The 17,154-nt window shown below is 32.5% G+C and overlaps 2 protein-coding genes across 2 annotated transcripts in view; one reads left to right on the top strand and one right to left on the bottom strand.

Moving 5' to 3' along the window:
• Nucleotides 1-17,154, top strand: part of LOC132742809 (tRNA-dihydrouridine(20) synthase [NAD(P)+]-like) — a 33,505-nt gene that overhangs the window by 8,069 nt on the left and 8,282 nt on the right. Inside the window, exons 5-9 of the mRNA XM_060731293.1 lie at nt 8,031-8,074; nt 9,926-9,986; nt 10,443-10,490; nt 11,516-11,581; nt 16,529-16,686. Of these exons, the coding sequence (XP_060587276.1) occupies nt 8,031-8,074; nt 9,926-9,986; nt 10,443-10,490; nt 11,516-11,581; nt 16,529-16,686 (377 nt within the window). The remainder of the gene's footprint in view (nt 1-8,030; nt 8,075-9,925; nt 9,987-10,442; nt 10,491-11,515; nt 11,582-16,528; nt 16,687-17,154) is intronic.
• LOC132742785 (uncharacterized) lies at nt 971-5,357 on the bottom strand. The gene is made up of 5 exons (XM_060731259.1): nt 5,289-5,357; nt 4,690-4,843; nt 2,537-2,721; nt 2,166-2,279; nt 971-1,101 (listed from the first exon to the last, which is right to left on the bottom strand). The coding sequence occupies exons 2-5, from the start codon at nt 4,769-4,771 to the stop codon at nt 1,030-1,032; spliced, it is 453 nt and encodes a 150-aa protein (XP_060587242.1). The 5' UTR covers nt 4,772-4,843; nt 5,289-5,357; the 3' UTR covers nt 971-1,029.

The raw sequence follows: 17,154 nt of genomic DNA, 5'->3' as shown, positions 1-17,154 counted from the left end.
GAAATAGCTACATATTAAAGTTGTTAAGTAAAATAAGTTTTTATTGAAAATATAATTAATGGCTTCAGCCTAAAAGTTAAAAAGAAAAAAAGTAACTTGTTTTTTAAGGGGTTTTATGGTTTCTTTATTTATATACAGTTATACACAAGGGAAATACATGCATAATACAGTGTATGATTAAAAGAAATAGCAACAATATACATATACATTGAGAAAACAACAACAAAAAATAAAAAAATGAGAACAACAAATCAGTATAACTGGCTGAGTTTGTCACATAATTAAGATGGATAAAACTAGAAAAGAGTAAAAATAAAACACATTGTTTACACAAGATAATTCAGTTGTTAAGATTGGTCTGAAAATGTCAAAATTAATACGACTAGCCATTTAAAGGAACTTCCCTTAAAACATAAAATTTGAAATTCTTACATAGATCAACCATGGCACTTAAAAGGGAATAATATAGAGAAGATATTGAAGAAATATAATCAGAATTAAATAATAACATTGAAAATTGATCATAAGTGCAATTTTTATCCTGATATGAGTAAATATCATTTAAATTTTAGGTCATTTTGCGCACTAAAAATGGTTATTTTGGAAAAATGGAGTGAACAAATGATCACATGTTATCGGCATAGATCTGCATCACATGGTATAAGAATCTAAAAAAAAATATTCCCATTCCTGTTATGTCATAAAACCATAAAGAGGCATTATTCACACATTGTTTTCTTCTCAGAGTATGCAGTTGCATGTATGTCAAATCAAGATAATTTTTTTGTTGTTGTGAAATAAGGAAAGCAGGAAAAATTCATAAAAAAAAAAACTAAGAGAAATTTACAACACATTTTTGTAGTCATTTGTAAATATTGTATTGGTTTTGGGAAAAAATAGGTAATTTTGCTTTCGGAAACTGGCACAATTTCCAGACAAACTGCGATATTATTTGTATATTTTCAAAAATTATTTATTAATTATTTCAAAACACATTATTGTTGTATCCATAGTGATGAGGTGGTTGATTCACAATTCTTCCTTACAGAATGTCCTCATTCCTGTCACCTCCTTACAGTAGTCATCTATTAACTTATATTCCTGTAAATAAAACATAAACCATCATTATCCCCCACCTAGTTAAATAATAGACTTGTCCTGATATCAATTTGGAACTGTTCATTGTTAATTAGAGGGATTTCGATAATAAATTTACTTAAATTAAACAGCAAACAGTGAAGAACTTCATTATTATCCCCCACCTAGTTAAATAAATAATAGACTTGTCCTGATCTCAATTTGGATCTGTTCATTTTAATTAGAGGGATTTTGATAATGAATATACATATACTTAAATTACACAGCAAACAGTGAAGAACTTCATCATTATCCCTCACCTAGCTAAATAATTGACTTGTCAAGATCTCGAATTAGGAAGTGTTCATTGTTAGTTAGAGGGATTTCGATAATAAAATTACAGGTACATAGCAAACAGTGATGATCTTTATCAGATTGCATGAAAATACAGTTTGGCCTTATACAGTACTGATGGCTTCCGGATATAAGTAGTGAGGTGTCTTTGTTGCTGATTTGTTAAGTTGATGAGTTTTGATTACACGCTCTTCATTGTTGTGAGTTTAAATTTTGGAAAAAATTGATGCCAGTAAGACTTAGCAGTTATATATCTAACTTTATAATAGTTGGTGGCACTCCTCTGCTTATGCTTCATTAGTATCATTATTAGCATGAAAATTGTCATATATGACCTAAACAGTGATGGTATAGCACACACTGAATTTATAAATGCCTTGAATCTTAACTGTTCAAAACACACATAACAGGATGGGTACAACTATGATAGGATAATTCATTTTCATGAATACTGATTTGAAGAACTATAGTCACACTTGTATTATATTTACCCTGCTGAATTTTTGTTATGAATTTGCCCCGATTTGAAATAGGATATCCAGTCAAAGTTTAAGGGAATTCAAAATCAAAAGTTCAAAAAAGAGCTACCAACAGTATAGAGCCTGGTCGGACTACGCAGATAATTATGTCGGCTTGCCTGGCTCTATAGTGGAGTCAAAGCTTATCACTTCCTGTCTCAGTGTGTCTCAGCAGGGTGAGGGTAAAGATGGCGTAGAGTTAATTTAGAGTCGTACCTGTATAAGTTGTCCTCGGTCATTGATATAATGCTCTATTGTATGAGGACAAATATGGCTGTCTACAGGTTTCATATGATGAATCATTTTACCATCTTTCCATTCCACTGTAATCTGAATTTACATAAAAAATATACATGGCCTTGAACCCTAAATGACCTTGACTTTCAAGGTCAGATTAGATATTTCTCCACAATATTCATATTTATTAATTGATTTAGTTTTACAAATACACATTCATTTACAGTCATATACAAACGTATACAAATGTACATTAATTTACAGATTTTCAAATAAAATATCAAGAGCTTCCAAGTCACCATCATCATCATCAACTAGGTATATTTAGCATATAAAAAAACCCAACTTACTTTAAATACAACTCCTTTGGGTTCAAACATAAACTCCTCATTTAATTTGAATTCACATTTTGCATTCTCCTCTGGCCGGGTACCAGGATGTGGCAGGTTCTCCATCTTGATAAAGTCCCCTTCCACAGAAAATACGAGCTTCGGTGTACTGGTCAGCATGTATTCTTTCTCTACATCAGACGCCCCTATGGAAAGAAAAGGAAAAAAGTGAAATTTTCCTTTGTTTTTCATATCTTCTGCTTTATTTCCCTCCTTTAGGTTAATCAACATCAAAACTCTTGAGCATTTAATGCTTCCTGGTGACTCTAGCAGGCAATCCAAGGATCATGTATTTGATAACCGCGCTACTCCATTTAAAAGCGTCAACAGTCTTTTGGAATGAACTTTTAACCCTTTGTCTGCTATTAGCCACTGATTCTACCCATGAGACCAGAGCAGACCATCTGTGCAGACCGGTTATGGTCTGCACTGACCTCTATTGTGTACTTTTTACTGTACTTATTATAAAAATTTTCCTCAAAAAAAAAAAGTATTGGTTTAGTCCAGAATTTTTCATTTACTTTTAGGAAATTGTCAAGAATCTAGAGTGCAGGACAAAAACTCACACACAGACGATAAGCTTTTGTCAGGGACTGCTTGTGTGTGACTCACTAAGATCTTTGTTAAAGTATTGAGATCAATATTTGGTATTTTATGATCTATTACTGCTGGAACAATACAATAACTGCATAATTAATGCAATTGCTATGATACTTTATGTATATACTTGTAATAGAGTGCATTTCATAGAATATTATGAAAATAATCATTTTTTTATGAATTTATATGTATTGAACTCGATACAGTGTTGGAGCAGTACATCTAGACAATTACTGTACAGATATCATCATCACTAAGTAGACAAATATCACTTTTTTCATGGATTTGTACATTTTTTCATTCATTTTCGTACATAAATTGATTTGAAAGATGAATAAGACATCTCAAAATGCATTTTAGCGGGTGAAAAGGCAAGATTTTAGCATTTAAACATTCAAGTGTCTTGTCTGGAATATACCAGAATACGGTATTTAGTGTGGTGTTCCAATCCTTTTTTTTTAGTTTCACTCAATTTAAATAGGGAAAAGAAAAAGTTAAACAAAGTTTACAGAAGGAATGACATTGTGTTACAAACATGTATATATTAAATTTTGTAATAAAGAATAAGTTTTAAAAAATAGATACAGTTATACATGTACATAAGGCTCATACTTTTTTTATATCTGCTTGTTGGTAAATTGTTCAAATTAGCACATCTTGTCTAATAATTATATCACATAATCATTACCATGGTAACAGGTATTATACAGTTTTATTGAAAACAGGGTTATTAGCAAGAATCTTGATGTTCAACATGACTTTGCCATGAGTGGATTTTATAAGACCAGGCTCTGAGGTTATAAAGAAATTCTCTAAGCTCAAATCTCAAGTATTTGATTGGTCAGAAACTGTCACAGAATGTACACTGACCAATGAAAATCCAGATATTTGAGACAGAACTCAGACCTCTAGGCCAAGATGGCATCATGCAGCACTGAAGTGCCAAGTCTGATGTATTTTCATAAAATTTATGGGAACCAAATACAAGAAGTGTATTGAGATACCTAAGTCCTTTAAAGGAACTCCACTGAGGTCCAAATGCCTAAAAAAACACATAAAATTTGAATTTCTAACAAATGAGCAGCTGGGGCACTTAAAACAGAAAATATGCCATAAAGTTAGGAATTATAAATTTAAAATCATATTTTTGTGCTATTCTTAGCCCAATTTTTGTGAAAAGCATTTTTAATTTTGGGTCTTTTTTTTCATAGTTAGAATGATCATTCTAGAAACAGGAGCGAGTAAATGATCTGAAATGTTGCACACAAGTTACTGGTTAAGACCTACATCAAATGTAACACAATCTTGGAAAATTCTTTCCAGTCCGATCATGTTAAACAGTGCTCGAGTCCCTTTAACATTGACCATCCTCAGTCCCATAATGTAATGGCATTACGTCAACAACTTTATCGTGAATCACACTCCTATACAATACAGATTTTCTTTCTTCACTTGTGATAATTGTAGTTAATTAGCGATATGTATATATATAAATATTATAAAAATAATCTTACCAACTGCGTTGAAGAAGTTAGGTAAAAGGTCATCTTGTTTGTGAAGCCAGGTTCCAGTAAACAGTTTCTTTATTTCCTCCATTCTTTCACAACTTGTTGAAATCTTGAAATAAGTGTCAGTCCAGAGTAGTTTAATTATTTCACACTTATGTTTCTGTAAAATAAAAAATTGTTGAATTTTTTAATAAAATTATCTGATTTGGAATGAATAAGAAGAATCTTCAAAAAAAAATTATCTTACATATGAAAAAAGACAAGTAAATTTTTTATGATTTTATGAAGAAGAGAAAAGCTGTTTACAGTTAAATGTAAAATGTCTGTGATTTTAGTATCCAGTAAAAGGAAATAACCATAGTAATTGTGTTGATATTTTAATAAATTATACTATGAAAAATTTCAATTTATCTAAATGTTAATCTCTTTAGCAGCAGAAGAGATATGTGCATCTTTCGAACCAAATTTTCAGACTGGCCGATATTGAGTGCTGAAAAAAAACCAACAATGTCTGGCATTAATTAATCTTTCACAATTTAAGACAATGGTAATTGTAATTATATCTTTTGACGCAGATTTCCCCGTCACATGTGTAAGTGGAATACCTCTGTGATTCAGTATTGTCACGTGTGATTGCTCAATAATTAATCACATTATGCAGCCAGTGTTCATATGAATCTTTACTAAAAACTATCAATACATTGCACTAGTGAAACTGTCTATTGAATTACGTCCTTTCTTTTATCAGCATGTAATGCCTCTTTTCTGCACTAAATTTCCTTTCCTTTATCCCTTTCTTTTACTTTCTCTCCTTCTTTTACTTGTTTTTTTTTCAAATTTCTCAAATCATGCAGTTCGTGATTGGGTAATTTTAGGTATAATCCGTTCACATTTTTATTTGGTCGCCTTTTTCTTGTTTAAACAAAACCTTGAAAATTTATAATGATAGATTAACATTCACTTGTTTCTTCTTTCCTTCTTTTTATTTTTATTTTAATTCCCTCAGTTTATCACGTCATTAAACTTTATTATATTTCCTCATTACCTTTCTACATTAATTGTAGGAAAGTTAGGGTTTAATATTGATAAATTATGTATTATATCTCCGGGTAGTTCAATACATATTGATTTATTGGTTTTGGATATTGGATAAAAACGTACCTTATATTTGCCACATTAAAAATTGTTATGATTAAAGTTTCGTAAGATTTTATTTCTATCAAACAATCGATATTGTGAAAGTTTTATAGGATAGTTTTTTACTTTGGGTTATTGAAGGTTATGTTAGGAGATATAAATTGTTATAGTTGTAAATAATGGTTATACATGAAGTTAAGGACCTCCCTTAAGAAATGAAATTGTTTGCAGGTCCTAACAAATATGTAGACAACTTGGTTTGCAGATTTTAAGGAAAGGGGTGGAAGTTAAAAATGTAGGAATTTATTTTGAGGGTAGTGAAGACTTGGCATACATAACTGTGTTGTCTGTTTGGAAAAAGTCTTTATTATTATCATTATTAATACTATTAGTTTTGTTATTATTGGTGAAATGGGTTTAATTAAAGGGAAAACGTCAAAAGTAAAAATAAATAATCAATATTTATGTTCAATTTTAAGTAGATTTATGTAATTCTATTTTTACTTTTGAGTTTTTAGCTCCCCTGAGCTGGCTCAGAACGAGCTTCTAGGATTGTTAAATGTCCATCATCCGTCCACATTCATTAACACTTTAGTGGTCACATTTTGGCCTCAATTGTCATCAAACATGATCTGGATGTTTGTTCAACTTAATGCTTGGATGAGTTTGGACATGGTTCATCACGAATGAAAAAAAACTAGGTTACAGGAGCTAAAAATAGAAAAATCTTGTTAACAGTAGTGGCTACTGTTTTGGTTTAGATATCCTGGAAATTGGTCATAGAGATTGTTTTGATGATTTTTATGTCAAGTTTGAATATGGGTCACCTGGGGTTAAAAACTAGGTCAAACTGTCCAAATATGGAAAAATCTTGTTAACACTCTAAAGGCTACTGTTTTGATTTCCGTTTTGATCCAAATATCCTGGTCATTTATCAGAAAGGTAGTTTTGATGATTTCTAGCTTTAATTCGAATATGGGTCATCTGGGGTCAAAAACTAGGTGACAGCACAGGTGAAGGCAAAACCTTATTACATTTGCACTATTTCAGGTGCAGATATGAACATTAAGATATCAGTTTAAGTGTATGACATTATATCTGCTTTTCATTCATTGCTAACAATATTAAATTAAGAGCCTTAATAATCAAGTGAGCAATATTAGGGCCATCATGACTCTCTTGTTTATGCTTATTATTAATTAAAATTTTGCTATTAAAAGAAAATATAAATGTGTATTTATTTCCATCCTCATGTAATTATTTATTTAAATTACCATTATTAAATACAGCAAAATCAGTTAAAACAAATTTATTTATTAAATCTTGATGTGGTTAAAACAAGCTTTAAGCTTAAAGGAACTCCACTGAGGTCCAAAAGTCTAAAAACATAAATTTTGTATTTTTAACGTAAGTCAACAGGGACACTAAAGACAGAAATTTTCTCAAAAATAATAAGAAATATACACAGAAATAGATCGAAATTTTTGTGCTATTCTTAGCCCGGTTTGAGAATAATTATTCTGAAAAAATTGAGCGGAAAATATTCTTTCCAGTCCAGTCATGTCAAAAAATCTCAGTGGATTTCCTTTAAGTAAACCACTATCAAAGTCATTTCTTTAAACTATTCAGTACTACCTACAAATGAGAAAGTACAGTTGTGCTTCCAGTATAAAGAATCTGTTAATTACAACGATTTAAAATTGAACAACCAACAGAATATAGAGCCTAGCATGACCTTAACAGTTTCTGTAAATTTAAAACCCAAGTCATGTAAAGGCCCTGGTCAGACAGGGCGATATGCTAGCGGCATAGGCAGTTCAATACAGGTCATTATGACTGCCAGCACATTAACGGAAATGATAAAGTACTTTGATATCATAGCCATCTGGTTAGCTCAATAGGTAGAGCATTGGACTGTGAATCGGGCGACTCAGGTTCGATTCCCGGATGGCGCAGGTCACTTTCATGGTGATTGATCATGAAATCCTTTCTACGGTCATTTGCACTGTACCTCTACTCTTACATGTACAGAAGTTTCAGTTTCTTGTGAAAGTGAAGGCAACTGGTACTGGTAAACTGCTTGACAGCCTGCCAGGAATGATGCGGTGGCTGAACTGTGCTCTGGTAAATTCAGTGTGGCTGACTGCCATGATCCAGAGTGAAAACGACCAACACCACCACCAACATTATACTTGGTTGTTTTATTTCAGGGTACGGCTGATGCCAAGACGGCTCTGAGAGCAGCAAAGAAAATGTAAGTCATCTGTAAAATTTGAAAAACCATAGCTACATTATATTTTACATAATTAGAAATTACATTTCTTGATAAGTTACATGCCATTGTCCAAAGAATCTACCAAGATCTAGTTCAACAGATAATAATCTTGATTTGTTTAGCAGATTATATTGATAACATCAGGCTGAAAAACATGGACGGTATTTTGTTTGTATTAAAAGCTGGTAATTTGCATAAAACTTTTGATGAATTAAATCTGATTTTTAGTCCCCTACCGGTTTAACCGGAGGGGACTTCAGGTTTACCCTCCGTCTGTCTGTCTGTCAGTCTGTCAGTCCACAAAACTGGATCCCGCGATAACGCATAAAGTACTAAAAATATTTTTATGAAACTTGGTATATTGATGAATGGCAGTATGGAGATTATGCACGTTTTTTTCTTATCTTCTTATGTTGAAAATTCTGGTTGCTATGGCAATAAATAGACTGAAAATATGGCAAATTTTAAACATAAACTTGATCCAGTGATAACGCAAAAGGTACTGAAAATATTTTTATGAAACATAAAATATGGGTAGATGGCAGTCTGCAGATTATGCACATCTTTTTCTTTTCTTCCTATGTTGAAAATTCTGGTTGCTATGGCAACAAATAGCCTGGATTTCAAGATTTTTGATTTAATTTTTTCAGCTTTTTCACTATAAGTTCTTTATTTCTTAAGGTGTTTACTTCAAACTTTAAATATAAGTTTCTGGTCATCAACCACATCATATGTGACAAGGTTTACAACTCTAGCACAAAAATTATCAGTATTACCTCCCTTGAACTTAGAATTTTATGAAAAAAAAAGTTGTCTTTTTAAATAACTTCTTTATTTCCTAATGTATCTACTTCAAACTTCATATATATGTTTCTTTTTATCACTCAACATTTTTGAGAAGGTTAAATACTCTAGCAAGGCTATTTCCAGAATTATGTCCCCCTTGAACTTAGATTTTTTTCGAGAAATTGGTATTTTTTACTGCAACTTCTTCATTCCTTATAGGATTTACTTTAAAATCCAACATCGTAATAATATGACAAGGTTGTATAAACATAATTGCCTTACTAGGCAGGGAAACTTAACACATTACTGTGAAATAGACAAACTTAGAACTCAAAAGATTTAAGTTCTTTCATGTCATTCATTCACTGGTAAATGTTGCTGGGGTTCTAACCGGTAGGGGACTTATGGATTGCTTGCAATACTATGATAATTGCTTGTTATTTGATGAAATTAGGATGAAAACTTGCATTTGTATATAACCTCGAACCCAGGTCTGAAGTGTTTATTGATGATATTTTACTCAAACCATTGTTAATGGATCTTTAGTCTCTGTGTAAGTTTAAAAATCATTTAATTAAGTACAATTGTAGTTTATGAGTTTTTGAACCTTCATAAAGACCCCTTTCTGTAAATAAGCTCAGTACTGGTTTCACAGCAGTATCATTATGGCCCCAGTATGGCTCGAACAGAAGATCCCTGGGTTGGGAGGCAGATATCCAATCCACTAAGCCACCATTTTACTTTTTCTGACAATTAGTTTTAGAAATCAAGCCACCATTTTACTTTTTCTGACAATCAGTTTTAGAAATTGAATTAAAATTATGACTTTTATATTGTTATATCTTTTAAAAACAAACTTGATATTTGATAGATTTTAATAATATGTCCTGCAAAAGTAAAAATAATTGGTGTTTTTTTGGGGCCTATTTTGTTGACAATTGTAGAAATGTTACATAAACACTTTAAAAACATATGATATTTTCAGTAATGTTTGTAAATTAAATCAACATTTGCTGACATATTAAATATTGTTGTTGTTTACAGAGAGAATGATGTTTCAGCTATTGATGTAAATATGGGATGCCCTAAAGAGTTTTCTATAAAGGTTTAATTTTATCTGTATTTTATATTCAGTATAAGCATCAATGTCTATCATTTACTCTTAGTGGTGTCAACCTTTAGTGGTGTCATCCTTTAGGTGGTGTCAACCTTCAGTGGTGTTTGCTACTGATTCTATCTATGTGACGAGTACATACCAAAATCAGCCGGCACAACTTTGCTGTCTGGTCATGGTCAGCATTGTTGGCTATTCATTCAATACATTCATTTCTGTATTTTGAAATTTTACCTAAAGATTATCAATTGTTTTGTCCAAAGTGAAAGGAGGACAAGTTCATTTATTTGACTTAAGCATTCTGAATACTTGACTGTGATTTACATTTTGATTGCGTACTTAATGAGTATGTTACATTTGAGTGTGATATTTAATTCATTTGACTGTGTAGTAATGAGTAAAGTAAGTTTAACTGTAAAGCATTGTATATGTAACTATATTTTTCAGGGTGGAATGGGGGCTGCATTACTCAAGAAACCAGAGAAAATTAAAGAGGTATGTAACTTTACATCTGATTGCTTGCCTCTCAACCCAGGGATTGTGGGTCAAAGTCTTACTAGGTTCACAAACATGCTTTTTTATATGACAGAACTATTGGTTAGTCCCAGGTAGCAGATTTAGAAGTGATAGATAAATGTTGCAAGAATTTTATAGTGGAGCTAAAAATAACTAAGTATGTAAAAACTTAGTGTAATGAAGTTGACTTTTATTTTCAAAGGGATACTCAGGCAAATTTATGACAAAAATATAAAAAATGATCTTGTGTACTGAAACCATGCTAAAATGACATTTTTAAAGTCCCAGCATAAAAGTCTGTATAAATTCTTTATATTTTGGGTTCTGAGCATAAATATATCTATATATGTTGAACGAAATTAAGACCCCGACAGAATTACCAAGTAGTTTTAAAACAAGCCATGTGACTTGAACAAACCCTGGAAGTTACAATAACAGATATTATGGATATTGTATGATTGAAACAAGCCTATGTTATTCATTTGACATGTTCTTTATCGTTTCACTGTGTCAACTATTGTGTAATTTTGACCCACGTAGGTCAAGCTAGGAAACAACCATTTTATTCTTTGTAAAGAGAAATGTTTTGTTTCTGTGACTGCCTAGTGTATTAATTTTGAGGAAATTTACAGAAAAATGAATGAAAAATTCAAAATGAAGAAATGAAAATTTTGCCTTTGTCTCCCTTTAATGAAGAATTAGCAAATGTTTATGAAAATATTTAGTTGACTGATATAAAAATTGATTTATTATGGTTTTGTTAAAGCTTAAGGCAGAAGGAAGAAAAGTCTTTTGATACATAAGTAAAAATGTTATTTAAATACACCTAACCCTTAAAGTGTTGAACAATAAAATTGTTTGACAAAAGTGTTTAACACTTAAAGTGTTTGACAGGGAAACTACACACTTACAATTGATGGTTCCAAAATCAAGGCAGGATAAGTCCATTACACAAAGTTAGGAAAGTGAAAATTTAAAATCACTATATTATACTTGTGTTTCAGATATTAACCACCTTGGTACAGAATGTTAAAATACCAGTGACATGTAAAATCCGACTGCTACCAGAGGTAATGTATCATAATACTATAATATATTGTTTATCATGAAAAAGGTTCAATTATAGGAGTTATATTGATAATTTTTTATGGCAAAATTTGAATCAAAGATGCTTAACACTTGCTTAATCTATATCACCATAGAAAAAACAGTCTTAACCCATTGCTTCATGAGCATTTTGTGAAAAATGGCTGTTTTCATTGAAAAGTCTCCCGTTACAAGTTCAAATTGCTATAATACTTGGCACAAATGTTGACTGGACCATTGTCCTTGCAACAACATGCTCAGACTTAAATTTTCTGTTACCATGGCAACGAGGGGACATCTCAAAATTGCCAAAAATCACTATTTTGCGTTGATTTTTTCCATCAAAATTGATTTCAAAGTGCTGCAACTTATCAATGGATTGAGATAGAGTCAAATGCTTTTCAGCGTTGGTTACACGTTACCTTATGATCAATCTGGGGTCATTTACAGCCTCTCACAAGTCCAAAATTTTCTTGGCGATGAGGGGGACTCCGCCCCCCTTCAAACCCCCCAAACAGAAGGGGGCACATCCCCCTTCTGGCAACCCCCTGATGTATCTTTTGGTTGGGGGGCCGCGCCGAAAAAGAGGTCACTTTTTTTAACAACATTTCTCAAACAAAAACAAGTGTTTGGGGCCTAAATAAGGCATTTTTTCATCATTTGAGACAACAAAAAGGGGGGGGTGAAAAAGGCGTTAAAAGGCGTGTATATGAAGTAATGGGTTAACTGAAAATGATGAAAATACTTGAAATTACCCTAAATCGCGTTTTTTCATGTTTAAACATGGCCTGTCATATAAATTTGAAGAAAAATTGTTGTTTTGTAGATTTTTTTATTTTTTTCATTAACCCATTGCTTCATGAGCATTTTGTGAAAAATGGCTGTTTTCATTGAAAAGTCTCCCGTTACAAGTTCAAATTGCTATAATACTATAAAAACTGCTTCAACACTAATCAAACTTGGCACAAATGTTGACTGGACCATTGTCCTTGCAACAACATGCTCAGGCTTAAATTTTCTGTTACCATGGCAACGAGGGGACATCTCAAAATTGCCAAAAATCACTATTTTGCGTTGATTTTTTCCATCAAAATTGATTTCAAAGTGCTGCAACTTCTCCATGGATTGAGATAGAGTCAAATGCTTTTCAGCGTTGGTTACACGTTACCTTATGATCAATCTGGGGTCATTTACAGCCTCTCACAAGTCCAAAATTTTCTTGGCGATGAGGGGGACTCCGCCCCCCTTCAAACCCCCCAAAACAGAAGGGGGCACATCCCCCTTCTGGCAACCTTCTGATGTATCTTTTGGTTGGGGGGCCGCGCCGAAAAAGAGGTCAATTTTTTTAACAACATTTCTCAAACAAAAACAAGTGTTTGGGGCCTAAATAAGGCATTTTTTCATCATTTGAGACAACAAAAAAGGGGGGGGGGTGAAAAAGGCGTTAAAAGGCGTGTATATGAAGTAATGGGTTAACTGAAAATGATGAAAATACTTGAAATTACCCTAAATCGTGTTTTTTCATGTTTAAACATGGCCTGTCATATAAATTTGAAGAAAAATTGTTGTTTTGTAGATTTTTTTATTTTTTTCATTAACCCATTGCTTCATGAGCATTTTGTGAAAAATGGCTGTTTTCATTGAAAAGTCTCCAGTTACAAGTTCAAATTGCTATAATACTATAAAAACTGCTTCAACACTAATCAAACTTGGCACAAATGTTGACTGGACCATTGTCCTTGCAACAACATGCTCAGACTTAAATTTTCTGTTACCATGGCAACGAGGGGACATCTCAAAATTGCCAAAAATCACTATTTTGCGTTGATTTTTTCCATCAAAATTGATTTCAAAGTGCTGCAACTTCTCAATGGATTGAGATAGAGTCAAATGCTTTTCAGCGTTGGTTACACGTTACCTTATGATCAATCTGGGGTCATTTACAGCCTCTCACAAGTCCAAAATTTTCTTGGCGATGAGGGGGACTCCGCCCCCCTTCAAACCCCCCAAAACAGAAGGGGGCACATCCCCCTTCTGGCAACCCCCTGATGTATCTTTTGGTTGGGGGGCCGCGCGAAAAAGAGGTCAATTTTTTTAACAACATTTCTCAAACAAAAACAAGTGTTTGGGGCCTAAATAAGGCATTTTTTCATCATTTGAGACAACAAAAAAGGGGGGGGGGTGAAAAAGGCGTTAAAAGGCGTGTATATGAAGTAATGGGTTAATATCGTCGCTTTTTGAAGTCTGAGGGTAAAGATCAACATTTAGTAACGCAGCCGCTATAACAACACAATTTAGATGAATGAGACACACTGGTGTAGCACCCAGTGAAATAAAGTAAGGGAATAGAGCAACAAAGTGACATGGAAGAAAGAGGTTATAGGTTATAAACTCTTTTTAGAAGGCAAATACATACACATTTTAGGGTAAAAACATGTTTGTGAAGGCATATACATATGTTTTAGGGCAAAAGCACATTTAAGAAGGCAAAATCACATTTTGTGGCAAAAGCACAGTTAAGAAGGCAAAAACGAGTTTTAGGGCAAAAGCACAATTAAGGTATTAGGACCCTAATGGGCACTATAAGGAACTGAAAAATTGACATCATAGGTCAGATGTATACCTTAAAGTACACCTGTATGCAAAATTTAAACAAAGTTTACCGTACGGAAATCAAGTTATGGCAACTTTTCTGAACTCAAGCTAGGATGTTATGAGGGCCCTTTTTAAGTTATGGCCACTTTCTGAACTCAAGCTAGGATGTTATGAGGGCCCTTTTTTAGAAATGAGGAACCTTTAAATAATCTGCAATAACTTTCTAATGAAAAATGTTTTCCCATTAATTTTTAGTAAGAAACAAATAGTACCATTCAGCTAACAATCCACATAAGCAAAATTATGGTTTCTACATAAAATTTATGAAATCTGTATAAAAATGTTACCCTACCCCACCCATTTTTACCACGTGTCTGACCATTTTTCTACTTAGGGAGCCTAATTTAAAAAATTCTTAAAATTTACCCAACTGAGTGCCTGTTTTCAAAGTTTCCCTAAATTTTCAAAAAAGTATATTGGTTGATCTTGTAAAATATGAAATACTTTTACCGTCTAGTTTTGATTATATTACACTTTGAAAATATCAGGTGTTATATTTATTACTAGATTTAGCATAATTTAGCCAATAAATACCTATATAAATTAAAAAATCAAAATTAAACACTTTCTTCTTTCCAAATGGGACATGAGAGATACATAAATAATATTAAAAGAAAAAAAGAAAGAAAAAAAAAGTTGACCCTTCTGGGGATTGAACCCATGGCCCTCATTTTCAATGTAGTTAACAGTAGTTCTAGCCTATTTGAATACTCTTCAATGCGGAGGTAATGCATTAGGGTGCTAATACCTTAAGAAGGCAAACACACAAGTTTTAGGGCAAAAGCACATTTAAGAAGGCAAAAACACAAGTTTTAAGGCAAAAGCACATTTAAGAAGGCAAAAACACAAGTTTTAGGGCAAAAGCACAATTAAGAAGGCAAAAACACAAGTTTTAGGGCAAAAGAACATTAATGAGGGCAAAAAGACAAGTTTTGAGGCAAAAGCACAATTAATAAGGCAAAAACACAAGTTTTAGGGCAAAAGCACATTTAAGAAGGCAAAAGCACAAGTTTTGAGGCAAAAGCACAATTAAGAAGACAAAAACACATGTTTTAGGCAATAGCTGGAATCATTTAAAAAGGCAAAAGCACATGTTGATAAAGTTAATGGTTAATACATACATGTATTTAGAATATCGCAGCTTACATACACTAACCCTTAGCCTGCTTGCGACAACTTATTTTACCCATGCAACCAGTGCAGACAAAGATAAGCTAGCATGTTAAGTGTAGCATTTAATGACGGGTTGGTTGATATTGACTCTAGTGATAAAAATTTAGCAATTTTCATCAATTCGCTAAATTTGCCAACATTTCTGCATCCATAACCACTTATACAGTAAAAAAAACAACAACAAAAACAACATGTGACTCATTGACCATACCTCATAACTTACATCATTTATTTACGAAAACAAAACTTTTAAAATGTCAAAACAAAATGTCACATTCAATAATGGAATATCTAATTGAATGTTTTTCATCTTTTGACTACCTAGGGTAACAAATACATTTGTATTACCATTTGATAATAATTAAGCTATGTAGTTTTAGCGACTTGTTTTTCTTACGTTTCCAAGAGAAAGCACATGTTATCAATCATGTGACTCAGAACTTGTCTTAGAATGACGCATTTGTGATCTACATGTACGTAATAAAATGAGCTGTGTCATGACAAAACCAACATAATGGGTTTGTGACCAGCATGGATCCAGACCAGCCTGCGCATCCGCGCAGTCTGATCAGGATCCATGCTGTTCGCTTATCAAATCTATTACAAGTGGAGAAACTGACAGCGAACAGCATGGATCCTGATCAGACTGCGCAGATGCGCAGGCTGGTCTGGATCCATGCTGGTCGCAAACCCATTATGTTGGTTTTGTCATGACACGGCTCAAATAATGTTTATAAGATATAAGATGTCATCAAATACTGACAATTTGATAAAATTGATAATGAAATTAATATGTAAATGTCATGGATTTAATATATAATTTCTGTTTCCTTTTGAATTGTCCAAAATTTGAAAAAGTTAGAAAATATTAATAAGGAAGTTGGCAACTTTTCCTGTTATGTTTCACAAATATATTTAATATTTGTATACAATATTTTTTCAATTTATTTGAAACTTTAAAAATATCTGCATTTCTTGTATTATGTAGATTGTGTATATTATTGTCTTTCAAGAATAACCTACAAAACTGAGATTTTACATCGTTATTTATCATGCAACTGGCAACTTTTTGGGTCAGAATCGACATATTATGAATATTGCAGTTAGAGGACAATATCTCCCTCGTAAAGATGATAGAAAGTACAGGGGTGTCCGCTATTGGGATACATGGTAGACTGACAGAAGAGAGGCCGAGGCATACAAACAGAAATGCTACCATTAAAAAACTGGCACAAATTTTAAATATACCAGTGATTGCCAAGTAAGTATGTGTAATGTCTTGGGCCATATTGGCTGCACAAAATGTAAGTTCGACTTAAGAACATGTGGAGAAATTGGTAAATACAGTAGAACTTCTACATGTCCAACTTAGATCAACTGGTTTTCTTGATGTATTGAAGTAAAATAAAAGTCCCAATGGTTTTCCCTTTAGGCCTATATATTATTTACTAAAAACAAATGACTTTTTTAAAGCGTAATTAAATTCTGTGCAAACTAAGTTTCATATTTTCAAAACAACACAGACTTAAATGGAAAAAAAGTTAAATATTTCCCATATTTTCACTACAGTAATGGATTGAATAGAATTAAGATTTATATTTTCACTACAGTAATTGTTGACAATAAGTGAAAATAAGGTTTCATATATTTAATCAAGTGGTGGAGCTATAGGTAATATTTTCTTTTTCCACTGAATTAATGAATTGTGTAGAAATATGTATCATAATTT

Source organism: Ruditapes philippinarum, unplaced genomic scaffold (genome assembly GCF_026571515.1).
Source record: "Ruditapes philippinarum isolate M1 unplaced genomic scaffold, ASM2657151v2 ctg57_1_1_1_1, whole genome shotgun sequence".
In the NCBI taxonomy this organism is placed as follows: domain Eukaryota; kingdom Metazoa; phylum Mollusca; class Bivalvia; order Venerida; family Veneridae; genus Ruditapes; species Ruditapes philippinarum.
This window is presented reverse-complemented; position numbering and strand designations above follow the sequence as displayed.